Raw genomic sequence first — 26,973 nt, forward strand, 5'->3', positions numbered from 1 at the left:
CCGCAACCCCTCTCTCCCTCCACACTCCTCCTCAACATGGCGCCGCCCGGCGCGGCTTCATTCACCGGGGAGAATGGGCGGCACTGCCAGGAGTTCCGACTTCCGGCGCCTGCCCATTTCCTGCAAGGCCAACCCTTAAACGCCGCCCGCCGCGCTCGGAGGGCGCTGCCGCCGCCCGCCCCTCGCGCCGTGTCTCCGCGGTATGCCCGCGCCGGCAGCCGGCGGCGTGAAGGGAAGCGGCGTCTCCTGGCGCCGGTTGGCCGCGGGGAGCGTTTGCTGATTGAAACCGCCGGTGCCGATCGCGCAGCGGACAGCGGTCCCGGAGGGAGCATGCGGGGGTAGCCCCGGCCGCAGCCCCTCGCACCGCCCCTCGCCCGGCCTCGGCGCTCGCATCGGAGCTGGCTTCAGGCGGCCCGAAGATGTTCAGCTGGCTGGGCACTGACGACCGCCGGAGGAAGGACCCCGAGGTGTTCCAGACGGTCAGCGAGGGTCTGAAGAAGCTCTACAAAACCAAGCTGCTGCCTCTGGAGGAGCACTACAAGTTCCACGAGTTCCACTCGCCCGCCCTGGAGGATGCCGATTTCGACAACAAGCCCATGGTGCTGCTGGTGGGGCAGTACTCCACCGGGAAGACCACCTTCATCAGGTAAAGCGGGGCCGCCGCCTGCGCCGGGAGCTGAGAGGCTGCTCGGCCCGCCCAGCCCCTCGGTGGCCACGCGGGTGCCGCGGAGTGCCCCTGCCTGGGGCTGCGTGGTCTTTTGTGCCCGGTGTTGCCTGCATCTCTCTCCTGCTCCCTTCTCGGTGTCCCTGCGCCAGGTAGCAGTTCCCAGGCCGATCTCCAGCAGCACAGTGACAGAGCGGCTGGGATAGCTGGTAAAACACCAACGTGGCAAATAGCGCTCAGGGGAGGGCATTAGCAGGGAGCAGTGAGTCACTTTGTAGCTTTCTTGCCTGGTCGAAGCACAAAGGGCGCAGAAAGCCTCACAGAGGGTATCCCTGTGACTGCTCAGGTCACGGCAGACTCATCTTTCCATGATGGGACTCATTCTTTCCATCTTATCGTAGTGCTCGGGTGGTGGGGCAGCCACAGGCCTAGGAGAAGTTGGAGTGGGTTCTTGGGTTTGTAGCGCTCCGTGCCTCACCTTGGTGTCATTCTGTACTGTGCCCAGAGGCAACGCGCAGAGCCTAACATGCGCTTAGGTGCGTGCATGCGTGAGAGACTTACCCATTGTAAAGGCTCCAGAATCCAGTCCTGTTTCAATGCATCCTGCTGCGGTCCTGGGAGAAGCACGTTCATTCTGAACTGTAAAGGAGAGCGATCGCCAGCAGCTGGCTCAGTATGAAACCTGCAAGGAGGGGGTTAAATTTTTCCAGCTGGACTTTGTTGCAGAGATCTCTGCTCAGACACTGCTAGTTCAGCTTGCGGCAGCCTTTCTCTTGGGATCATAGCTGAAGCTGTGCTGTCTGCATTTCCTACGTGATTCATGAGCTTAGCATTAAATTCCAGCATTACTCTGGTGTGGCTGTGTTGAAATCTGTGGAATTACCCCAGTGTAGATCTGGACAGAGGCCACACACAAGCAGCCAGGCCTTTGTTCTACCAGTATGAATTGGTGGAGGAGGGAGCTGTGCAGAGTAGAGAGAAGTGAATCAAATTGACTGTGCCTCTCCAGGAGTGACCTTGAGAAGTGCAGGGTGTTTGTGTATTGTAGTATTCCTGCTAGTAATGCAGGAGCCAAGAACAGAATGTGTTGTCAGGCATGCACCTGGCAAGTAAAATTTTGCAGTGGAAGAAGCCTTTTTCACATGAGTAGGTCAGGTAGATGAAGGGATGTGAATGACCCTCAGAAGCATTTGGCATGTGGTTGAAATGGGTGTTGGTCTTCTGAAAAATGAGAGGCTGACTTGTATAGGATAACTGATTCCACCCCAGATCTTTGTTCTGTGACTTTATACCAAATGCATTTGAGAGGTTCTTTCTACGTTCCCAGTCAGCGATGTCTCAGAGCAGAACTTTCCTGAAATGTGAGGATGCTGCTGGCTATGAAACTAGAGCATCTCTTCCTAATGTTTATCTGGATCACTAGCATCAGCTTTTTCCCTGCGGTCTCACCTGGGTACTGTGGTTGGCAGACATTCCTACCTTTGCTCCATTGTGTTCCTTTTTCTGTAAGCTTGAGCTCCTTCTGTCTTTATGCTTAAACCGTGTTCCAGGCAAAAGGAAGAGGTGAGCCTTCTCTTCTGTGGGAAGGCGGAAACCTCTTAGGTTCAGATCAGCTTGCTGACCTTTCTTCAACCAGCATATTTCATGCTTATGTCCTCTTCTCTCAGCCCTCTTTGCACAAGTCTGAGATGAGCTGGAAAGCAGAAGTTTCTCTATTTAAAACTGCATAAGAAGGTGAAAGTTGAACTGTTGAAGAACCTGTGGGTCTCTTGCAGTAGGAGGAGTACTCCAGTATGCTTCCAACCAAACAAAGGCAGGAGGTGCCAGAAAACTGCTCCTTGTAATAGGCTTCCAACATGAGCTTGTAGGCACTGGTAGATAGAGAGCTGGGACAAGCACTAGATTAGCTTCCAGAGTTATTATGGGAAGGTGAGTGGGAGCTACCAACAGAGAGCAGGGCAGAATTAAAGGGGAGGGAGAAGTAGAAGGAGAAGCTATTATTATGTCTTGTATTAGTGTGAAACAAGAAATGGCCTTGAGACAATTCTTTCATGAAATTTTGGGATGGGGGCAACTAGTATTTCCCTTCCTATACTGCAGTGCAATTGACAGAGGTGACTTAGTGCCACTAAGCACTAACGTGGAATGAACTTAATCCCAGTTTGCACACGAATCCTAGGACACACAATAAAACCTTGACTTTGTTCACCTACCTTAGAGACAAATTTGTCTCTTTTTCTTTGTTCATGTTGAGATAAAGCAAAGAAATGCAAGGCTCTGAAGCAAAAAAAAAAAAATCTTGCTAGAATCTCTCTGAAGAGAGCACCCAAGCTGCAGTGTCTTGAAGTGAAACTGCTCTCATATCAGTAGGCAACAGCAATAGCAAGGCAGTCAAGGTCACAGAAATGTTCCTAGAGAAGGAGTGAGGTGAGCTGTGTGGGTCAAAGCCAGCAAAGCGAGACCAAAGCACTAGCTAAACCATACTATTCTCTCTCCTGATTTCAGAAACGTAGAGAACTGAACCCTTTTCTTTATTTGCTATGCAAAAAAAATGCCGCATCACTAACTGACTTCTGCATTTCTGCTTCTTACTGCATCTTTTTTCCTTGCTCCAGTTTCTCTCTGCATCCATTTGGCTTTCTGCAGGGCTGGGATCTGAAAGGTCTGAATGTTGGAGGCAAGGCACCACCTCTACCTGTGACCAACAGCCACAGCAGTTAACTTCCTTAGGACAGGAGGATGCTGCTGAAGCCTGCATCTAATGTTATTGCTTTTAATGTTTCCTGTAAGAGGATGGGAATGCAGGATAGAACATTATTCTCCTAATTAACTTAGATTCTGTGGTCTTTTCTAAAAAGAATCCTGGCTTCTGTCCAGCCATCCTGTTAATAAAATAAACAAGCCAGCCAGAGCCTTACTGACTGTCAGCATGGCTTGCTTTTCTGGTGTAGCCACTCCTTCCTCTTACAGCTAATCATTTACATGTTCTGGCCTCTCTGGACCACTTGTCACAAGCTATGCCGGGCAGCCCTGCTGTGACCTCCCCATGCGGCCCTGAACCTTTCATCTCTACCTCCACCAGGCAGTTCTCACCATTTCCTCCCACTGCCCTCCTTCCCTTTCCTCATCCTCTCCAGCCTCCATCACCTCTGCTGCCACAGCATCCTGCAGGACTCCTGCATGACTCATCACTAGCAAATGGCTCCCTCCTCCACATCCTGTGAGGCATTCCTGCCTGGAGAGCCTGGGATCTCCTTGCCTGGCTCCTACGCCACACTGTACCTGGTCAGGCCAGCCCTGCCCTTGTGCAGTTTTTCTGCCCTCTCCTCATCATCTTCACTAAGTAGAAGGACAGCTCTGAAAGGAGGCAGGCAACACAATGCTCTTAACCAGATACCAACTCCAGATACTTGTTCAAGAAGCGGATAGGCCAGAAATAAATGTTCAGCTCTTGCCTGGTGCTTTCTGCAGGCTTCCCAACCTGGCGTGAGGTCACTCTCCAGGCCCTGGAAGGAGTCCAGTAGCTCAGCACAGTGTTCTAGCAGGGGAAATTGCCTTACAGCTGCTGCTTGCTAGCAGTTGGTGTTTCCTACAGCCATTGTTTGCTGTTCTCTCTCAGAAGGCCCCACAGATTTAACAATTGCATGTGTTCATCTTCCCTCTGTTAGCAGAGGCAGCTTGTGTCAGTGCCTAGAAGAAGCCTCCCCCCACCCCCAGACAAGTGTCAGTAAATCCTCTTCTGTTTGTCCCCTGTGCAGTGAAACAGTACTGCAGACACCCTGCTGTGCAACGTATCCAAATCTTCCAGAGAAGCTTTACGTAGAATACAGTGCAAATCTTCATCCTTCTGCTCTCAAACTGCTTGCTGCACATTAAGTCAATTAAGATCATCTCATAATTTCTTCTCTGTGAGAGGGCTTTTGTTGAGACTTTTGTTCTTTTACAAGAAATAAACACAGAAGTGCTTTGAAACTTTAGCTCAGTGGAGCTGTGATAAAATTCTTTCAAGCAGCCTGGCTGGATGAGGAATGTTCTTCTTATATAGAAGCCTTTTGCTTAGTCTTTCTCAGAAGTCTTTTCTATAAACAACAAACAAAAAGCCCAGGGTATTTTGTCTTCCCCTGGTACTTGAGTGCTATCATATTGCATGTGCATCTCAAACCAATATAAAAGAAGCAAGTTACTGTCTCAGCAAGGCTGAGACCTAGCACGTGGGGTAAGATCTGCTTCTAAATGCACCTCGTTTGTTGCACTTGGCTATTAATATTACTGTTTCTTTTATCTCTAGCATTCGCAAGGGGAGAACTCAAGAATTTATTGCTGTATGTACAGCGAATGCCTGGTTTTGTATCACTCTTAAATATTTAATGTCAGAACAAAAGCAAAGTACAAAGCCTGACCAGAAGAAAGCCAATAGCAGTGACTAGAATGGCAGAGATGTCCATGAGGTAGTAACATTTTGTACTGCCATCCAAGAGACCTAAGCTTAGTTTCCAGCATCTGGCTAAGAGGCTTCTAACCTAGCAAACAGTTCTTTCAAGTGTGAAGAGCTTTCCAGGGAACTCAGCCAAGCACATTCGCATCATAGTCTACAACGCCCTTGGTGGAGGGGGAAAAAGTGGCTTCTCCTTCAAACTAGGGTGGTTACAACAGCTGCCAGGAAGGCATATTGTGATTATCAAGCAAGGGAGTTGGCACACAGCAGCATTAGCTGCCAGCTGACTCTTAAGCAATGACCCACTTATATAGGGAAGTTTGAAGAACCCCTGCATAGGCTTTAGGTAGGGCATACCCACCACAGTATAAGGAGGTAGAAGGGTTATTTCCCTAAAATTTCAGTTTTCTGGGAACAAACAGCTTCTGTTTGTTCAATAAAGGGATGGTCAACTGCCGAGGAAGTTATGAGCGTCATTGCTCCAGTTGTTCTTGCTGCAGCCATTTTTTTCATTAATGCACATCAAGCCAGAGCTGACTTGCAATATATCTTGATCATACACTTGCTCATTTTATCTTTAGATCCATTTGCTTTAGCCTTGCTCATTGGGAAATGAAGATGTACTTACTGATGCAGTGTCAGTAAACAGCCCTGCTGGATGAGCACAAAAAGCTTTTGTTGTTCATAAAGTACTGGACTGAGAACCTCACAAGCCTTCATGCTAGTGGTTCCTGTAGTGCCTCACATAAGGACTTATTCTCTCAAGACTCACTTAAGAACTAGCACTATTTCACTCATCTCAGATGTGAAAAGTCCCCACCCCTTCCTTCCTCTTCTTTTTTTTTTCTACCCCATGAATCTATTTTTAGCATCACTGCGGTTGTGCATTTAGTTTTTTTGTTTCATCATAAAAACTAGATTAAAGCAACCGAAGAGGAAGTGCCAGCTATGTACTGTCAATAAGCAACACAATACGTACTAACTTCCATAGCCTGACAGTTATATATTCCTCATATAACAACCCAGAGCTTGTCACGAGGCCAGGTGGGCCAGTGTAACAACCCAGAGCTTGTCATGAGGCCAGGTAGGCCAATGTTATCCCGTGCCAAGGGCTAAACTAGTTCTAGCTCCCTCTTGCAAGCAATATAGACAAAACAGTCTCAATTCTTGGCACAGGCAGGCATGTTTTCTGCACCTGCACACACAAAGACAGCCTTGCCCCTACTGATGGTGTTTGGCTCCTTTATAAACCAAAGGATACTATCTCATGCACACGCCATTGACCCATTATGAATTTTGCAAGTGAAGTCAGAATGTGCTGCCAGGGTCCTATTCAAAGACCTATGGGCCTACAGGTGACTTATCTTTCCTGAAACTTGCTAAACTGTACCTTCAGAGAAGCTGTCAGAAGCTTAAGAAATAATAAGGAACGCTGTGCTTACCGTGCCATTTAGCTTGGTAACAAATACTGAGATATACTCTGCCACCCATGTGCTTAGTGCTCAATATGCTTGAATGGTTTATATAGCAAACTTGTAACTGCACTGCAGAAGCACACGGGAGGGGAGACTGAAGTCTTCAACAGCCAAGTACAGGAGAAGCTGGTATTTAAAGTGACTGATTTGGACTGGGGACTAAGCACATTAGTTGGATGAGCCTGCTGAAATGAGCTGCAGTGAAGTAATTGATATTGGCACCAAAGGCCAGTAAGGTTTCAGGATTAACTCTGTGATAGCAGTGAACTGCTGTTTTCACTTTGCTGTGCTAAATCTGTTCCAAATGTCTTGAGGATTAAAATATACCAAGTGATCAAATGATGAAAATCTCTTGCCTGCTGTACAACCTTCTCATTTTTTTTAATCCACCTGAAATGCAGAGGCTTTAAATGTGGAGATCCTAAGTAGAAAAACTACCGCAACATTAATCAAATGATACAGTGACAGTACTAAAAATAATCCTGGAAGGATTCGTACTCTTGAGCTACATAATTCCATTGGGATCTCTAGCACAACTCATTTAGGACTTAAGGAGCTCACATCTCATGCCCACACCCTGTTTTTTTCAACTACAGGTACCTGCTGGAGCAGGATTTCCCAGGAATGAGGATTGGACCAGAGCCTACAACTGACTCCTTTATAGCTGTTATGCAAGGAGATGTGGAAGGAATTGTTCCTGGAAATGCACTGGTGGTGGATCCCAAAAAACCATTCAGGAAACTCAATGCCTTTGGCAATGCCTTTTTGAACAGGTCAGTATTCAAGAACTTATTTGCTCTGGAGTATAAAGCTAGAACATAATGGGCAGCATAGCTAGCGATTTAAAAGGATAAGGCATGATACTGCTCTTCCATCCTTCCCCACCACTCCCATCCACCTGGCTGATACAAAGCCATTCCAGACCTACCATGTACGTACCAGTCACTCACTGAAGGGCAAATTAATAAAGTCAGATGGGTCAAGCCTTAATTTTACTCGAACAAACAAAACAAAGAACAAAGCACAGCCTGTCATACTCATGCTGTAGGAGTCTAGACATAATTTCTCATTATACTTCACTTTCCCTTGCTTTAATATTCCTAGCTGCTTCTGTTCTGCAGTCATTTCCCGGAAGATAAGTATTCCAACCACATGCAACTCCTAAAATCACTAGGGCAGAACTGGTACAATATCCCCATCTCTGCTTTCTTGCCCAGCCCCCCTCTTTTTTTTTTTTTTTGAGGGTTACTTGGATGTCCCTCCATTTTGAGGCCTTATACATACAGCCTCACATACAAATAAAAAACAGCTGAGATGATAATACTTTATGAAACTTTCTTGGGGTGATGGTGGGGCTTCAAAAAGCAGCTCTGGGACACCAGGATTGTAACCTTTCCATTCCCCAAATGTACTCCAGCCATACTGAGTTTTGGATTTAGGCCTTGCAGGAAGCTAGCAGCACACACCCATATCCTAGATGAGCACAAATCGTGCTCCACCAGGCAGATGGGAACAAACTGTCCAACTACACCCATCATCAGCACCTTCAATGTTAACACAGGGTGGGAGACGTTGCAAACATGGCAGCTACTCAGCCAAACAACCAGGAAAGATGGGCTTTGACTCCCTTTCAGACTTCCAGGCTTTGGGAGTGTCAAGTTGTAGACTGTGGCGTCTCCTGTCAGCACTGTCCACGGGCATGCTGGTGTAGGCTGAAGTGAGACAGGCAAGGGAAGGTGAGGCTTGATTAGGTTCCTCTTCTCTCATCATTACTTATACAGAGAACTTCACAGTGGAAGCAATATCCAATCAGAACACAGGCTCACATACAGCAGCAGGGTCCTCTGTCAGATGGACTTGATATGTTTCAACATCTTGCAGGACCCAGAACATCCACACCTGGCTGGTAGGTCAGGTATCTGCCCACACCCTGCATGGGAAGGTGCCCTGTGAAAACTACAAGCCTCCTCTCTAAAGAAGAGAGATGGTAAAGGAAGAGAATGTCATCCAAAAGAGCTATGCTAATAGCCAATAGCAGCCACAACTGGCCAACACGCCACTGCAGAAGAGAAGCAACATCAAGAGTAACGAGGCCAGGCATGGAGGGCAAAAAGCAAGCTCACCTGGACTGATGGATATGTTCCAAATGCAATTTTCTTCTAAGACAGCAAGGTATCTCTGCTGTTGCTAAGCGTCCATTAGCCTAGTTTGCTGCATCATGCTGTGCTATTACTCTCTCCTCCTGGTCTTCTCTTGGGAAAAAAGCATCAAGCATGTTTGGACACGAGGATAGAGAAGCACAGCAGTGATTCAGCAGCAGCTGAGGTGCAGTACTGCTGGCAATGCAGAGAGTAGTCAGGACAGCTAATTAACCTCCTTCCTGAAAACAGATTTAAAAAAAAGATTTCTGGACTGGCTGAAGATTACATGCTAAGAGGGACAGGCTCAGCAATGCGAGCATCACAGCAGATGGTAATATCTAGCCAATTAGGGAACTGAGCATAAGCAAGAAGTAACTCACAGAAGACTGGAAATGGAGCTGATGTAAGTGTACAGCCACTGAGCTTAATCAAGCCACTCATGCTTATTTGTATCGTAGACCTGGCTTCTGTGCAAGAGATGGTACAAAGGTGTCTCTGCCTTGGTGCTGCTGTGTGAGTGCTAAGGCAGTGCCCTCAGGTAGGAAGTTGTGAAATGGAAGTTTAGAGAAGGGAAGTGACCTCCAGCAGCCGCTCTTCTAAACTGAGATAGATGAGAGATCAACCATGGGCAGGTCATTTCACCTGTGGGTGGGAAAACCAGTGGAAAGCAACAGAGCAGCACAAGGCAGCAGTGTTTGCACACACCTTGCTTATCTCACATGAGAGGTGGCAGCCTGCAGCACTGCTTCCAGTGTGGAACAGAGCCCACAGCTCCTGGTGAGCTAAATGGGGATGCAAAAGCAGTAAGCATCCTGCCTAAGCTGGTGCACCCTTCCCAGCAGAGACTGTGGTCTGCCGCCTTCCAGGAAGCAAGGGAAGAGTCAGGATTTGTCTGGGAGACAACTAGTTTTGCTGCTCAGAGCCTGTCTCCTTTCTCCACTTCCGAGAGGTGTAGTGCCTGCACGTACCCTCCTGATTAAGGCCAGAGGTGGGGCTGACAAGCTGCCCTGGGCTGAAAGGACAAGGTAGCTCTGTAATACTCTGCTCGGGTCTTGTCTCTTTTCCCACTCTCCTTGTACCAGGTACTTCTTGAGTATCAAGAGTGGGGCTTGTTTTCCTCTCTCCAACTTTGCTGGCAGTACCTCAGCTTTGGAGGGATCCTGGCAGAGAGATTACAGGCAGCACCTCAGTATCAGGAGGGCTTATTTGGCACCAAGGGCCTGGCATAAAATCAGGAATCTCAGCCATTACTTCCATATCACGTTGGCTTGGTTGATGGTTGCAAGATTCTTACCACCCCCTCAAATCTGTCTTCTGAAGCTTAAGGTAGAGGTGTCTTTTTGTTATCAACAGGAGAAGACATCGTAAGTAGTAGGTTCCATTTTCAAACCCATGCTCTACCTCTAAGGGTAGTAAAAGTCCAGTTTGGCACCACACTTTTTCCTTTGTGTGGTTCAGGACAGAACTAGGTCGTGCTCCCTGAGGTACTGTAGTTCTGCTGGGACAACAGGAAGGCAGCATCCTTAACAACCTTGCCACAGAGCCAGAAAGCAGTTATTCATGTTGGCCCCTAACCTTCTATCTGAAATTTCCTGTGGAGTACTTTCCCTGGAGAAACCGATGGAAAATCCCCTTGCCTGAGCCATTTAAATGTCAGGCTACAAGAAATGCTTAGGGCCATAACAATGGAGAACAAACGCGGGCTGGCAGGAAAGGGAATAACATGATCTCCTGAGCATTTGTTCTCTGCTGCTACGCCTGGCACACAACAGGAGAGCCAAGCTAGCCCCCTTCTTCTACATGAGGTGTTTTCATTCATTCATTCAAAAATGCTTCCTGTTGCCACCTGCCAGGCTCTGGATAGAGGAAAGAGGCAGAAATATTTGGGCTGAAATACCTGATAGTTTAGGCATAAAGATGTTTACTTGACCCATGATGGTTCAGTCATCAGAATGACCTTGGAGTCAAAGAAAAAAAAAATTGGGGATAAGGCTGTAGCATACTCTGGAGGAGTTCATAGCTGTGGGACTTCATCAGAATCAGCTATTCATCAGAGGCTCTATCTGCCTTGACTGCATGTAGTGACCCTTGTGGCAACCCCGGTCCTTTATGTGGTTCTGCTTCTTCCCGCAGTAACATTTTTTATGCATCAACATCTCACCACCCTATTAATACACGTACGTAGGCACACATTTAAAGCTGCCTGGAATGCCATCACAAAAAGGCTAGCCGTGAAATGCAACCAGGAACCGTGTGAGCAGAGAGGATTTTGCTGTGCTTTGCTGTTACCAGCAACTGAAATAGAAGAGCTGCAACCCTCTTAAGAACAGGCACAAGGTACTCTTGTTAGCTAGTGATTTGTGTAGATACAAGATGGTGAACAACTAAGTGGAGAGGAATTACACAGGAATCAAGCTGTGGAGGGGTGTGGAGTGAGTGAATTACAATCCCGGTGCCAATCAACATTGTCATATTGCTAGGAAAAAAGCAAACTTCTTCCTGAGGGATATAAACAGAACTGTCACATGTAAGATAGAAGGAGCAATCCATTCTCTCTGTTTATTGCTGACAAGGTCATGGCTGGAAAACCACATCAGCTTGGGGCATCGTACCTGGAGAAATATATGGAACAATTTGAGAGAAATTGAAAGGAAAACTGCAAGGTCTTCGGTAACTTTGAAAATGAACTAGAGCAGCAGCTACAAAGAACTCAAAGATATTTTTAAAGAAATCTAGCTTTCTTTAGAGGAAACACCGAAGGGAGATACAATGACAACAGGGGTCTGTTGCCAGAAGAGAGGGAAAATAAACCATTTTCCATGTCTACTGTGTTTGAGACTAAAAAGCATTGGGAGATTTAGATAAGACGTTAAGAAAAACTTTTTGCTTTAAGAATAAGTGGAGTCTTGGCTAACTTTGCTGAATGTACATTATTGTAGGTTTGAAGAACACTTCAGATAAACATCTGATTGATCCCACCTTAAGGCAGGAGGATAGACTAAGTCAATTCTTGCCATCTCACATTGCTCAGACTTAGGATTTCCATGGTGCAAGAACAGCACAGATAGCACACTTTCTGTTTAAAACTAGATTTAAAAGCAGATAAAAAGCTTACCACATTGCTGATTTACTTAAACAAGTTATTTCAATTCACTTAAGGTCCCTGCAGGGGAATGCTTAAATGATGAAAAAGAAATACCACTTCTCACTAAAATCTGAATGGCAAATAAAAACATTTGGATTTCTACATTGTTTTTCATTAATAATTCACAATACAGGGGCCACAAAAATAAAAGAAAGATGACCCACATCACAGATCATAACTGAAACTCATGTTCTGAAAGAACCAAAATGATCAGAGAAAGTGCTCAGTTCTGGCCACTTTTTCATTTCTTTAAAGGAAGAGTAGCTCCAAACCACAACTAAAAACTTCTTTTAAGGGAGGTCAGAGCCCTGACTTTCCCATGCTGCCTGTAATGTTCAATGCATCATAAGAATCTTTCCGTTTTATTTAAACATTTATTTTTGCACAGGTTTGTATGTGCGCAGCTACCTAACCCTGTATTAGAGAGCATCAGTGTCATTGATACACCAGGAATCCTTTCTGGAGAAAAGCAGAGGATTAGCAGAGGTAAGTGCCAGGTTCAACTCTCTTCCAAATGACAGTAATTAAAACCAAATGGGCTATATGAGTTTCCTCTCAAGCTGTATGCGTTCTGGACAGAAAGACTAGTAGGGGCCTCTCAGAGATACAGCACAACTACGGATGTCCCCTCAGCTTGACTTGCTGTTTGCTATAGAGAATTTAAATATTATCAGGGAGGGTTGCTGACAGTGTCATTAATGCCTGTATCAGTCCAGTATTCCCCAGTGGAACAGATTTCCAGCAGAAAGAGTCAGTCAGCACCTATCTGTGTTGCAGAAACAATTGCTTCCATGCTTCCTAAATCCAGGTTGGACTGGATAAGGTCTGAGAAACACAGATGTCCCCATTTTTTGTTGCAAATCTGGCTACTAAACAGATCTGATGAATACACAAAATCTCTTAGTGAGCTTCTTTGTATCTCAGGATGACCCTCTGAAACAGGCAACATCTTGGTATTTTGAACCTAACATTTGCAGTCATTTTTTCACTTTGTAATATGATGATGGTATAGCTCATGTTTCTTTCAGGTTCCCTAGGTAAAGACGATAGACATTTCATTGGAAGAAAGCCAAAAGTAGTAAAAGAATGATAATGACACGCACACTTGGACTTGAGGAGATCAGTTCTTGTTCACACTGCCTATTAACAATGCACAATTAAGTTTCAGCAGCACAGGCTCTACCCAAAGTACTGAGGCTTTTGCTGTGTTTCAGTTTTTTATCCCATAAGATTTCTGATGACTCAGTTTTATAGCTCGCTCCCTCTCTCTCTCTCACGTTGAAATTACTCTTGGAAATTTCCTTTTCTCTTTTCACCTAGGAACTACCTTGCACAGAGCCAACTGTTACTCATTTCACTGCCATCTTTCACTGCAAGGACCTCAGCTAGCATCATTAATGCTGTAAAGGACAGATAGAGTTAGTCGAAGATTTGCATTAAGCTTTTCCAGCATGAGTCTTAGCACTGCTAACGGATCATGAATTCCTTCCAGGCAGTCTACAAATGGTAGCAAAATGCACACACCTTCATCAGGTTAAGAAACATGCTGTGCAAGCATTCCTCCCTTCGGCAGAAAATGCTTAAGAGTAGAAATAAACAAAACCTAAATTACAGTGTAAATATTGTTCAGTTAAAAAAAAGCCAATAACAAGACAACACTAGAAGTACTCAGTTCTTTTCTGGAACTTTCATTACGATGAATATTTGCTTAGGATAAAACATTTTTGTTCTTTAAAAAAAATAATAAAATATGAGTCAAAATGGTTCAGTTTTAAGGCACAAAAAAAGCTTTCCATAACCTCTTTCCCATATCTCCTCCTCACTTCAAGTCCTGACATATATTGCAAGATTTTCCATCTCTTTCCGTTACTAAAAATATCCTTCTGCAAAATGTACTGGCACTTCTTGCTCCTTGTTTTGCAAATTTGCTCCGTCAGCCTCCCAGTGGGCCTTGGTGTCCCATTCCTGTAGCTAGGCTAGTGAATGCCAGCAGTGCCAGAGCACACAATACAAGCTGTACGCTGTTTGGAAAGTCACTGGTGCACTTTGACCCAAGCCAGCAAACACCTCCCTGAACGTCTGAGAGCAACTGAAAGTACAGGTTAGTTGGGATCTCACTGTATCATCACGTAGATCCAGGACAGCTGGTCACATGAGCCACACTGATTGGCTTGTCAATAGCCACAGGACAGGCACCTCGTCCGGTTTAGAACAGCATAGCTTTGTTGAAATTGGAAGAGCTTCAGTGATTTCTGTCTGCAGGGTACCCAGCCCAGGGAGCAAAAAGAGTCAGAAGAAGGCTGAAGTGCTTATGTTTAGGAAGGGCTGCTGCCAGGCATTGGCTGATGGGAAGCCGGTATTTAAAAGGGAATGCTCACCACCTGGCTCTCATGGCAAAGAAATAGGAAAAAGTGGTGAGGCTGGTGCCTTTGCCACCAAACTTGCAAGCCAGCTGCCATGATTAGCAGATTGGTTTTGGAGGCAGACAGAGCGGTGATGCAGTTTCTAGGCAAAAAACAGGACAGTGCCAAAACTGCTTATACAACAAAATACTTCTGCCTTTCTCTACTTTACTTTTCCAGCCTGCTCAGCTTTCACTTGGGAATGAAGCAAAAGCTGGGAGAGGTTTCTCCAGAGAATTTCCAGTTCTTTAACTGCTGAAACAAACTAGCTCTGCTTACCCCCATTATTTGCTGGCACTATGTTTTAAGACCCCCAGACCATAGCACCAGTGAGGATCAGAGAAGGGGAATGGGTAGCAAAGCAGCTTTCTGTCATAAATTTGAGAGGGGAAAGCACAGATGCAAAAGATTAAGCAGACATTCCTGGCCTACCCATCCCATGTGAACAAGCAGCATTTTTTAAAATAGGAAATTCCTCTTAATGGGAACATCAGAAGTCCGTCTTTTTTCTCATTAGGCAGCAAGAACATTAACTAAACTATGTAGTGCCAACTTAACAGTCCATCAGGGCTCATCGAGTACCCTGTTGCATCCATACTCCAGGGATCAGAAGCAAGGAAACTGCCTTTTGAGGAATGATTTGGGGGCCCAAGACCAGGTTCTGAAGCTTCTCACCTGTCTGAACTCTTAAATTCACTGCCTGGTGAATTAGGCCTGTCAAGCAGGAAAGGTTGATGTAATTTGTCGTATCTGTAGTCTACATCCCCTGGGCGTGCAATGGGATCACCAGCACTGACACAGCTGCTGCTACATTTAGGCTCTGGTTAAAAATAAATAAAAGAATAATAATAAATGTAGTCTGCACTGATCTGTCATACTGTGCTCCCCTGACTTGTGGACTCCTTTGTGGCAGGCACCCTTGGTATCGCAGGGATGTGGTAACTAAGTGCCTGGGATATACAGGTTTCATTTAAAAGCCTGGTGAGAAGTAATTCCCATGTTGTCACGGCACAAAGCATCCTGCCCACCATTTTATGTACTGTCCTTACCTGGAAAACAGCCATTTCTCCTCTGGTCTTTTTCCAAACTGTGATGTATAAAGAATTACTCATCACACTGCTCTATCCCTCACTCTGCATCTTTTATTTTTTTTAATGTATTCATTTATTGTCTCCGGCTAAGCAGCAAGCAGCAACAGGCCGCTGTGTTTGTACCAAAGCAGCACAGTCTCAGCTGCTTTGACAGTCTGGTAACAATATGGATGCTATCCATTTGCAAGCACTGTACATGCATCAGGTGATAGTCCATCACCTGCAAGAAAGGAAGATGAGAAAAGGTGGAACTGTGGTGAAACAGGGACAAAGGGGAGGACCAGAGATCGGGTCATATAGTAGAGCAGAGCCAAGATAGGAGCTAGCCATCAGTCTCAACCTACACATGCCCGGATCTAAGCAAATCCAAATCTGCTAAGTTCAGCAGTGCCATAGCCAAGTAGCATTTGACCCCTATTTCAGGGCTTCCTGAATACATGCTGAACGCTTGCTTCATCTTCATCCGATGTATGTCACCTCCTCCCCTTCCTCCTTTAGCAATGAACACAAGGTCACAGCAAGGAGATGAGGATTGGCAGTATCATTCCCCATCAGCTTTCTTTCCAGTACACACTATTCCAGTCTTCCACCCCGTTCTAATCTGCTGGCTGCAGCGCAGCCCAGGTTTCCTGTAGCCAAGGGAAAAACATGCTAGCCTTGCTTGCTGTCCTGAGAAGGGAAGGAGAAGCAAGGACCCAGTGACCAGAAGCTTCAGTACTTGAAATTGTTAGTTACTCCTGAAAGTGAAAGAAAAAATGATAGGGGGGTATCAGTCTTAGGCAATTACAGAGCTCTCAGACTGTGTTTGAAACAGCCATGTTTAGAAGAGAAAGGCAAACAGCAAGAGATATCCCCCCGCTTCATGAAATGTTTAGCCTATAATAGCAATAAGAAAACTTTTTTTTCCTAAAGAGTTTTGTCATGTGTTTTGACAACAAAATTACATACCCTCTAAGCATCTAAAAAGGAGGCATTTCATGCACTTGCTATAACAGTTCCCAGCGGTTACATTTGCTTGCATTCTGTATTTTGCTCCACCTGGGGGGTCTGAAGGGCAACAGTTAATTGTGGTTTCCCAGTTCACTACCATCACTGCATTGCAATAGCCACTCTGCCAGGCTGCCTGATTTCATTGGTTTCACACGCACTGTTTTAGCAAAAGGTTCAGTTCCTACAGCCACACAGTTCTGTGCTTCCTGTAAGAGCAAAGCAAAAGAGCAGAAAACTTGCACAATTCAAGCCCCTTTTATATGTAGAAATATTTGATGCTGTGAGCCTGGCTAACTCTTCTGACCTGAAAGCAAGATGCAAATAAAAAAAATTAAAATAAAAATTAAGTTTTTAGGTTTTTTGTTCGTTTGTTTCTAGGGAAGAACTGACTGAGGGGATGGAAGGTGGAATTTTTTCGTTTAATTCCTGTTAATATATGGCAAGAACTTAATTTTTGTTACTGAACAAGTTTGATTTTTTTTTTTAACAACTGTTACATTTCTACATTCTGTTGTCTGTCCACTGTGCACTCCATAAGTTTCCTGGATATCTCCTTCATTAAGGAAGGATATCCATGCCCATCGGTATCTCAGTTTGCATTATTTATGCACGTTCTGTACTCTTTCAGTGTCCTGAGTAAAAATGGGGAAGGACCGTGTTTTCTGGTCACTGGCAGCAGCTATCTGCTACCTGAAGACTCTTAGTTCTCATGGCCACTGCAGGTCTGATTGTCAAGCGTCAACTCTCCCAAGATTGTCCCATCCAAGGGTGGATGGGGCTGTGAACAACCTCGTCTAGAGGGAGGTGTCCCTGCCTGCAGCTGGGGGGTTGGAACTAGGTGATCTTAAAAGTCCCTTCCAACCCAAACCGTTCTATGATTCTATGATTCAAACTGTGTTTACTGGGAGAGCTCAGTTTGTGTTTGTACACTATAGTGAAAAACCTCTTGACACTTCTGTCCATGCATCAGCACTGCTCTGAGAAACTTGGCCTGGATTCAGATACCTTCCAAAATCTCAAAGTCTGGCTATGGACTGTTTTGAGGATTGGCCCAGATACCAGGAAATGCTCGGTCCATCTGTCACAAATGACAAAGATATAAACATGTAACGGGTAGAAGGGAAAAACTCTGCTGTGTGTACGTAGAAGCTGAACAGGCTGTTGTAAGGAGACTTGGCTCTGGACAATGCTTTCATCAATTTTACTTCACCTGAACTGAACTTGTCTAGTGAGATCTCCCTTTGTTTCCAGTGACATCAAATAAGAGCTCTGTCAGGCTCCCAGTCTCTTCCCAACCATGAAACCATCACAGTAAACAACATGAAAGCCAAAGGCCATGGTGTGCCGCTCCAGGTACTCATTCATGTCAATGTTAGCATTATAAATCTGGCACCAGCCTGTCTTTCCTAGCTGAGAATGCTATGCAGATTTGCTGTAGAGAGTTGAGTCTCTTTAACTTAGATTTGGAAACCTTTAAGTTTCCAAAACCTATGTAACATTTCCACGTTAATTTTCCTTCCCTTACAGCCATTTGCCAGACTCAGGTGGCACCTGTGCCTCCCTCCCGCTACAGTCTTCTCCTCTAGTGTGGACTGCCTGCTTGTATAGCCAGTTCAGGATCTTCCCTGAAGTGCTTTCAGAAGGGCATCGCTGTCACCATTTTAGAATCAGCCTCCAAACTCTCTTTTTCACTTGAAAAAATACAGATTGAGTAACCACCTGTCTGGAACAGGCACTCATTTTATCTGCCAGTGCTGCTCCCTCTCTAGGTAGCCAGTGTTTGCTGTTCTAACTACCTTGTCTTCTGCTGATGCTGTCTTCAAACACTTGACACACAATGCCAACCTGTCAGCTGACAGATAGCAATGGGCTGTGATCCCATTGCTAGGTTTTCATTCTCTGATGTATTCATTCATACACTGGCTTTAACAGGATGGTGCAAAGAGAGCTCCCAGTGGCTAAAACTGAGCAAGGAGGTGAATGGCAAAAAGCAGCTGCCCAGTGTAAAACACTTCTAACAGCAAGCTCTAAGGTAACTGCTACAAAGCAGGAGCTTTGTGTCTTTCAGCATTCCTTCATCTGACTTTCCCCATTATATCCCACCTGACTGCAAGCACAGGATCTGTGGCCACAGTTCCCAAGATGGGAAATCCAGTAGAACGTGCTCACTACCAGACAAAAGCAAACAAACCAGAAACAAAACAGCCAGTATAGCTAGATGGTGAGAAATGCTGAACCACCGCTTGCGCCCTCACTGCTGGTTTAAATGGCTTCAAGACGTTACAGTCAGGCAGATTTTATGCTGTGTCAGGTGTCATCCATCCTCCCACAGTCAGCATAAAGACTGTGTCATGCTTGGTCTGACTTGACGAAAAGCGATTGCGTAATCCTGCCGTATCTTAGCTAAATACATGCTGCCAGGTATACTGGGAGCTGACGGATAAGTATTCATGAAGCCACAGCCTGCCTTAGGGAGTCTGGATGGCAAGGTGTTTGCAAAAAGATCATTTTCTCCGTAGGCAGAATTTACTGACAACCCTGCTAGCTTGTCAGCTTTGTGTTAAATCCGTTGAATGCTTCTCCTGCTGTCAGAAGGAAATCTGTCCCCATGAAAAAAAAAAAAGTGCAATAGAAGGAAATTATTGTCATATTCATCTTGAGTATTTTCTTGAAGTACTGTACAGTTCGGATTCATTTTCTGTCCATGTTCTGATCTGTTCTTCTTTCACAGCCTTATCTGGAAGTTGTGAATCCACATCAGTAATAGCAGACCCTGTTTAAAATAGGCATGTTTTCAATAGAAACACAGCCAGGAGTCACTGGAGAGAAAATGTTCCCCTATGCATTTGTCTGAACATCCCTATAATAATGGTTTTACTTGTATGCAGCTTTGGCAGATGGCTTTGCAAATGCCTTGTAGCTTTACAATAAACTGTGCTACGATACGTGGATAGCTTCACTCATCAGTGAAACCCTGCCAAATCTGGCTGCTTTTGTGAGAGTCCTTAGCAACTCTCCACAACACTAAGATAGGGCGTAAAGAAACAGAACACGTTTGCCGTGGAACGAGCAAGGAGGACACTTCAGACCAAAACCACCTAATTTGAGAGTAGGTCAAGATCAGTTTTTGATGTAATCTCCCACTGAAATAAACTGCCAGAAGAACCTGTGAAAGAAAAACTGGATAAAAAGAATGTTGAAGCAAGGCTATCATCATGCTGGAATTTAATTACAAAATGAGCTTTATATGTTTTCAGGTGTGGAACACCTCCAGCTCTGGCTGAAGTTAGACAAAACATCCTGAGTTCTCTACACTATAGAAAAGTCCTCTAAAAATGAGCTCTGAACTAAGTGTTTGCATATTAATTTCACCTTATTTTTTAATACCTACGACGCTAATAGCTTTCCCTGCTATTCCAATGCTTTAATAGTAATCTACTCTTTTATATGCTAAAAGCAAAACTAAGAAGTCAACCCTTTGAATTTCCTGCGTGGGAATTCTCTAGGCATATGTGTGGGAAAACACCATCACAGAGCTCTGTCAGTGACTCCAAGTCAACAGCTGTAAACAGAGGTCTGCCCCACCTGCCCTTTCCACATGTCACACTATACATTAAGGGAAAGTACACTCAATATTTTTTATTCTTTTCCTTCTCCAAGTAGTTCTGTCACTTAAAAACATACACCTTAGTTTTCCTGCCAAGTACTTCCATACAGGAAAGTAAGTCCAGGTGTAATCAGCACTTGGTAGAATTGCACACAGAGAAATATTTCTCAGCACCTGCAGGAAAGGTCTCACACATTCACCTAAGAGCCACAATGAGTGTGGCCTGTGAGAGGAGTGTGTGGATCAGGGTTTTGTCTCAGCACAGGATGTAATTCAGCCCATGTTGTTGTGAGTGCCCTGAAACATCACCAAGTGTTACACCAGGGCTCTGTTCTCTCTTTAGTGAAGGACAGCTGTCAGTAGATTATCTCCCAACATGCAAAGAAGCTGGGAAAGACAGACACTGCTAATTGATCTGTAGATTCAGTGAAGAACACAGGGATGTTCTAGACACGTGGTGCGTTACCATAGTAGCAAGGAATGTACAAAGATCCCAGTGGATATTAATTCTCTTTTCCCGTTGGGTAGGGCAACTTTTTTTGACTGTTTTGACAACCAGGCTTGCTTGTACATCTCTACTCTTCTTCCATCCCTTGCAGGTTATGACTTTGCTGCTGTATTGGAGTGGTTTGCAGAACGGGTTGACCGCATCATTCTCCTTTTTGATGCGCACAAGCTGGACATCTCTGATGAATTCTCGGAGGTCATCAAGGCCCTGAAGAACCATGAGGACAAGATGAGAGTTGTTCTCAACAAAGCTGACCAGATAGAGACCCAGCAACTGATGAGGGTGTACGGTGCTCTCATGTGGTCCCTGGGAAAGATTGTCAACACTCCAGAGGTCATCAGAGTCTATATTGGCTCCTTCTGGTCCCATCCGTTGCTCATCCCTGACAACCGCAAGTTGTTTGAGGCAGAGGAGCAGGACCTGTTCAGGGATATCCAGAGCCTGCCCCGCAATGCGGCCCTGAGGAAGCTGAATGATCTCATCAAGCGGGCACGGCTGGCCAAGGTGAGTGTTGGCATAGAGGAGCCCAGCCATTCTATTTGGGCAATCCACATTATGGAGAAGTGGTTTTGGCTCGTCTAGCTCACATAGATGGTGGATCCTGCTTCCCCAACCCCCCCCCCCTTATTTCACTCAGAGGCCTAGCACATTTGTCCTATGCATTTTGAGAAAGAACCTACTGCCTCTGCTTGGTGCATCAGTCATAACAGGCCTGAGTGAAGAGCTGCCCACAGGTCAAAGAAGGTAGCTCTTGGGGAGATGTGGAAAGCAGCTGGACTGTGCTAGCAAATTGAGAATTCAGACTAATTCAGTATGTCAGAATCACACACCAAGGGAAGTAGGAGTCTGCTGATCTTTTGCCTTAAAATTTCTTTCCCTTAAGGAGATAAATCTGGCTTAGATGGATGCAGAAGAGGTGGAGACTGACAAGAATGGCAAATAAGCCTGCCACAGGCATGGGAAGAGTAACTATAAAGGGCACTGCCAAAAGTTCCATCTCTTATTATTTCAAACAAGTTGACTGGAGTTCTCCAGAATACAGGGAACAGCCCCACACCAATTGAGAAAGAGAAACTAAAAGTTGCCTGAAAGCTTCCTGTAAAAGAGAAGGCTTTTTACACCATTCAAAAAAAGCCAGAATATTTCATTTAAAATCCACTGCCATTAATCACTTCTGCTGGGGATAGCGGAATAGAGTCTGCCCTCCAGAATTACCAGTGCCAACTAGAAGCGTAACATGAACTTAGTTTTATGAAAATAATTGTTCTAGGTCTGTACATTCCTCACATACAAAGTACACAATATCATAGGGTCATGCTTGTCAAAGACTCATTCACAGTAAAACATTAAACAGAGTCCAGCAAGCTCCCAAACCTGTATGTTTGGTTTGGACTGGGAAGTGGTTATCCCCTGTGAGGCCTGCCCAGTAGAAGAAAAACACACTCCCAGAAAGTGGTTGCATTACCCTCTGCATACTCAAGACTAATACACTCTCCTCCCCTTGTCTCTGCGTAGTCAGAGAGCACAGCTGAGCAACCTTTAGTACTGGAGCGATAAACAGCAGATAGAGGAGCTGAGGAGCTAAACTTTTTCTTCAGGATGGGATGATACAGGTTGACTCCTAGCTACACATACTGTGTCTGCTGGGAAAGAAAACTTGTGGTGCATTCTTTAGTATGTCTTCTTCATTCCGTATCATTTAATCCCCTTCAGGTCCATGCCTACATCATCAGTTCCCTAAAGAAGGAAATGCCCTCAGTGTTTGGGAAAGACAATAAAAAGAAAGAGCTTATTAACAACTTGGGAGAGATTTATGCCCGCATTGAACGGGAACATCAGATCTCACCGGGAGACTTCCCTAATCTGAGAAAGATGCAGGTAAGTAGTGGCATCTTGTCCTGAGCATCAGGTACTCAAGGAAAGAGTGTTAGAGTAACTGCAGGAAATAGGACAGAAACCACAATGCAGACCTTAGTTATTGTTGCCTATGTGAAAGACCTGTGGTAGTCTTGAAACAAGCCTTAAACTGTGTGCACACTAAGTTTGAGCATAAACACTTTTTGCACATCAAGCTCATGTGAAGTGATTGCTACCTTAATTTCTGAAGTCTTTGCCTAAGTAGCCCTTAAGAAAATGGATGAAAGCCTACATTGTCAGTTTTTAATTCCAGGTTCCATTTTCAGATTCTCCAGGCCTAAGAATGGTGTTAGTCTATATTAAAAAGAAAGGTACATTTTCCAGAAAGCCTACATGTGTACATCTCAGGAGCTGTATTTTTTTTTCCTCCACTTCACTCTGGTTCTAGAAAGACCTAGGAAGGAAGCAGTGAAAACTTAAAGCCCCTTATCTATTTTAAGCAAAGAAGCAAGTTTGCTGAGCCGCAGAGCTAAGACCTGACTCAGTGTTCATCCAAGTCAAAGACTTGAAGGACCTTGGATCAGAGCCTTGTATTGTATAACTGAACAATGCAGGGCATGGCTACAGTGATGTGTGGCTTCAGTCCAAGCAGAAACCTCTTCACAGTTACTAGCTGTTGAAGTCATTACTGGCTCCCTGTGGAAGACACAGCAGCTGCTCATCTTTTTAATAGAACAGTATATTTTCCGTAAGTTCTTGAGAATGAGATCTATAGAATATACCCAATAGAAGATCCCATTTACTGCTTGTTAAAGTAGACAATTAGTTGTTTAAAAATAACTATGCCACTCCAGTAGGAGTGAATAGGTTGGATTTAATGAGTAGCAGGTAAAGGATAAAGCTGTAGGTTGTTTTCCTTTTCTTAAGAGTTTTCTGCAGTCCCTCCTCAAATCACTTTTGCTTAGCTGTGAAAATTACCAAAATTGAACTATGCTGTGAAGATCTACCATCTTTATGGCATCTGAGAGATGCACAGCATGATAACAATGGATTTACCTGGGAAACAGTCTTTTGCTAAAGTGACACCTCCTTCCCAGAGTACAGAGGTAGAGGGAATACAGAGCACCAGCTAGAAGACATAGCAAGAACTGCACAAACAGTTTGCCTTGAACAGTTTGGTCCTCAAGCAGAGGACTTCAACTTAGTTTGGAAAGGAAGTCGTATTTTGCATTCTTACTGCCATTATCTAGGCCTTTGGGTAAACCACACCTTCTCTGTACTGTATCAGCCCCTCTGTAAGCTAGGAAGATTATTCTCTGCAGGGCTTAAAGAGGTGTAAGAGCAAGACCAGCCAGGGAAACCCTATCACATGCTGAGGAGCAGGACTGTTGGAGGATGGAGTGCTGTGCCCACAGCTCCTCCTCTGCACAAGGAGTTTTTCAGCCAAACAGCAGATAGGGAGTGCACTCTGTGCTGTTACTGGCCTGAGCACAGCCATGTCACTCACTTCTTGCTCCATTGTCCTGCTTTAAGGATCAGTTGCAGGCCCAGGATTTTAGCAAGTTCCAGCCTCTGAAGAGCAAGCTGCTGGAGACTGTGGAAGACATGCTGGCTAATGACATCGCCCAGCTCATGGTGCTTGTACGCCAGGAGGAATCACAGCGGCCTACCCAGATGGTGAAGGGAGGAGCCTTCGAGGGCACCCTGCATGGTCCATTTGGCCACGGCTATGGTGAAGGCGCTGGCGAAGGGATCGATGATGCCGAGTGGGTGGTGGCCAGAGACAAGCCCATGTATGATGAGATCTTCTATACACTGTCACCTGTCGATGGTAAAATAACTGGTGCCAATGCGAAGAAGGAGATGGTAAAGTCTAAGCTGCCTAACACAGTGCTGGGCAAGATCTGGAAACTGGCTGACATCGACAAAGATGGCATGCTGGATGATGAGGAGTTTGCCTTGGCAAATCATCTCATTAAAGTCAAGTTGGAGGGTCACGAGCTGCCAAATGAGCTCCCTTCCCATCTCCTCCCTCCATCCAAAAGGAAAATAACAGAATGAAAGGAAGGTTACAGGGGACAGGGAAATGGAGGGGAGAAAGATCTAGAGAAATGTTTACTTAAATTATACCTTTAGATGTGAGATTGCCTTTCAATGTATACCTATTCTGCTGTATGGAGAAAAAAACTAAAGCAGAACAAAAGTCCAAATCTTCATGATAATATGCAATTAACTCTTCCAGTGTAATGTCCCCGATTTCTAATGTGTAGTCTATAAACAAGGAGGTAAAGAAAGGATCTTGAGATTAGAAGAAATTGAGTAGCAAAGACAGAAGGGAAACTCAAGTGGGCTGCATCTTCTCAGAGTAAGCACTAATAGAAATCTGCTAGCTACCAGTGCCACTCCTGAGCTTTGGCCACACATTGTGTTCTTTATTGGTTTTGCAAACCTCAGGAGGCTGAGATTCTTGATAGTGAAGAAGAAATCACACAAAGATCTCCAAGCTGTTGACTAAATTAAGGAATACCTCCTAATTAATAAAAAGTACCAAATTCTAAGTCCCTCGGTTAAAAGTTTTAGGAATCTGGTTCACTGTTAGATGCAAGTCCTTAAAAAACAATAATAAAAAAAGAAACAGCTCTGAACTGTGCATCTGGAGTTCCTCATTATTGACCGTGGAATAGGCACTAAGAATTCCCAGGCACCTCTGCCTCCTGTTCATTCTTTGGGGGAGATCTGTTTTCCAGGTATGGCCAAGAGAACACCAATCCCAAAGGAAACAGAGGGAAGGGGCAATAGAGACAGGCTTAGGTGGGCTGGAAGGGAAGAACACCCAGGCTCTCTGATCGTTTCAGAAGTGGATAGCATTTTCTCCTTCAAACACCTTTAAACAGTGGTGGTATTCATCATTCCTGTGAAGTGATACGTTTACTGTCATTGTGTGCAGTGAAAGCTACTAGGTCCCATTCTTCCTGTTAAAGACAAGAACGCAGCACTGTCACATAGATGGTCTATCAGAAGAGCAGTGAACACGGAGCAGAGCTTGTTCCACTGTCTGTGCCCCCACAAATATAACCTAGATGTTGACAACCTTCACATACCCTCCTCCTCACCACACAGTAATACTCAAAGCCCTCCAGAACCTCTACCCCGAGCCAAGAGACCTTCCTCTTTTTAATGCTCTGTAAAATTTCTGTTTTCAAAACTTGATTTTGGCAGAAATCCCTCAATTTCCTATTTTATTCCCCCCTCCCCCCTCCACGCACACACTCACACATGCACTCTTTTGGGTTTTGTTGTTGCTTTAAAGCAGCATTTTGTTCCAGTTCCTGTTGTCACTTTATATAAGCTGAGTTCCTACTGTGATAAAAAAATCAAGACAAGTATAACTTATTTTATATCTGTGTTCATATTATATAGAGAAATATATTGTGTATGTAGGATGTGCTTATTGCATTACATTTATCACTTGTCTTAAAAATGAATGCGTTAACCTTTTTTGTACCCTGGTCCTAAAACATTATTAAAAAGAAAGGCTAGATCTGTCTATTTCTTTACATGGCAAAATTAAATATAGAAATCAGTTTTGTCTTTGCAGCTATATGCAACAATAGAATGAGTAAATCACCGCATTCCCAAACGTTCACGTGCAGATCTGCCGTGCTGGACTCATGTGCACTGCTGAATGACTGGCTAACATCTGTAGCAGTGTCTATTTTCTGGCAGTCTGATTGCAACTGTGTGCTGTACTCGCCCAAGCTGGTAGAATTGTACCCAAGATTCATCCTGTTAAGTAACATTCCATAAGTACTTCAGTAGGAACAGAAATATAGTGAAATAGTTTCCTCCTGCCAGTCACAGATGAAAATGCTGCAGATTCATCAAGACATAGAAGCAACACCAAGACAAACAAACCTCGCTGGCTCTCATTTTACTTCTGCCTTCATTACTCTTTCCTGACACGTTTATTATAGTGGCCATTATCCCCAGTTCAGGACACTGAGATGCACTGAAGAGAGTGAGAGCAGTTGGGGTAGCCCTGGGGAAGCACTTAGGAGTGTGAGCAGTACTGATTGGCAGAGTTTCCATTCAACATTTATACAGGATGAGAGGGAGGAAATCGTAGGGTGGAGAGCAAGAAGCAAACAAACAGATTTAGTCTGCCAGTTACACTCAGTCTTCTCAATCCAGTTCAACTACCCAGTGGCCAGCTGTTGTTACAGCATGCGCATCTGCTAGCACTAGTCTGGGTTTTTCTGTGGGGTTTGCATCCATCTAACTCCAGATCAAGAGACAAGAAACAGGCTGAAAGGAAACCTCAGATCAGTCCTACCTCTGCGCAGACCTGGTTTTCTAGTGACCACCCATACAGAGCATTGTGCTGATTGTGTTGTGCTGAAATTAAACACTTCAGAAGCAGGAACTTTGTGGTTCTCTTGGGGGACAGGAGAAGGTGAGATCATTCAGTCTTGTTCTAGTATACACCAGTAAGGTGTCCAGAAGGCCAAAAATCCATCGCATTTATCAGATGGCTTTCAGGGGACAAGCATTTCCTTGCTTGTCTGGGTACCAAAGCACTAGGCCTTGGTGGTTAAAAACACTTGCAAAAAACATTTTTCGTTGTATTGACTGTGCTTTAGCCATCTTGAAAATTCTCC

The 26,973-nt window shown here is 44.8% G+C and overlaps 1 protein-coding gene across 1 annotated transcript; it reads left to right on the top strand.

The window, feature by feature from the left end:
• Positions 171-25,854, top strand: EHD3 (EH domain containing 3). The gene is made up of 6 exons (XM_021390118.1): positions 171-646; positions 7,171-7,347; positions 12,249-12,346; positions 20,550-20,962; positions 22,172-22,336; positions 23,849-25,854. Exons 1-6 carry the CDS (start codon positions 420-422, stop codon positions 24,374-24,376), a joined length of 1,608 nt encoding a protein of 535 aa, XP_021245793.1. The 5' UTR covers positions 171-419; the 3' UTR covers positions 24,377-25,854.

This window comes from Numida meleagris, chromosome 3 (assembly GCF_002078875.1).
Source record: "Numida meleagris isolate 19003 breed g44 Domestic line chromosome 3, NumMel1.0, whole genome shotgun sequence".
NCBI lineage: Eukaryota > Metazoa > Chordata > Aves > Galliformes > Numididae > Numida > Numida meleagris.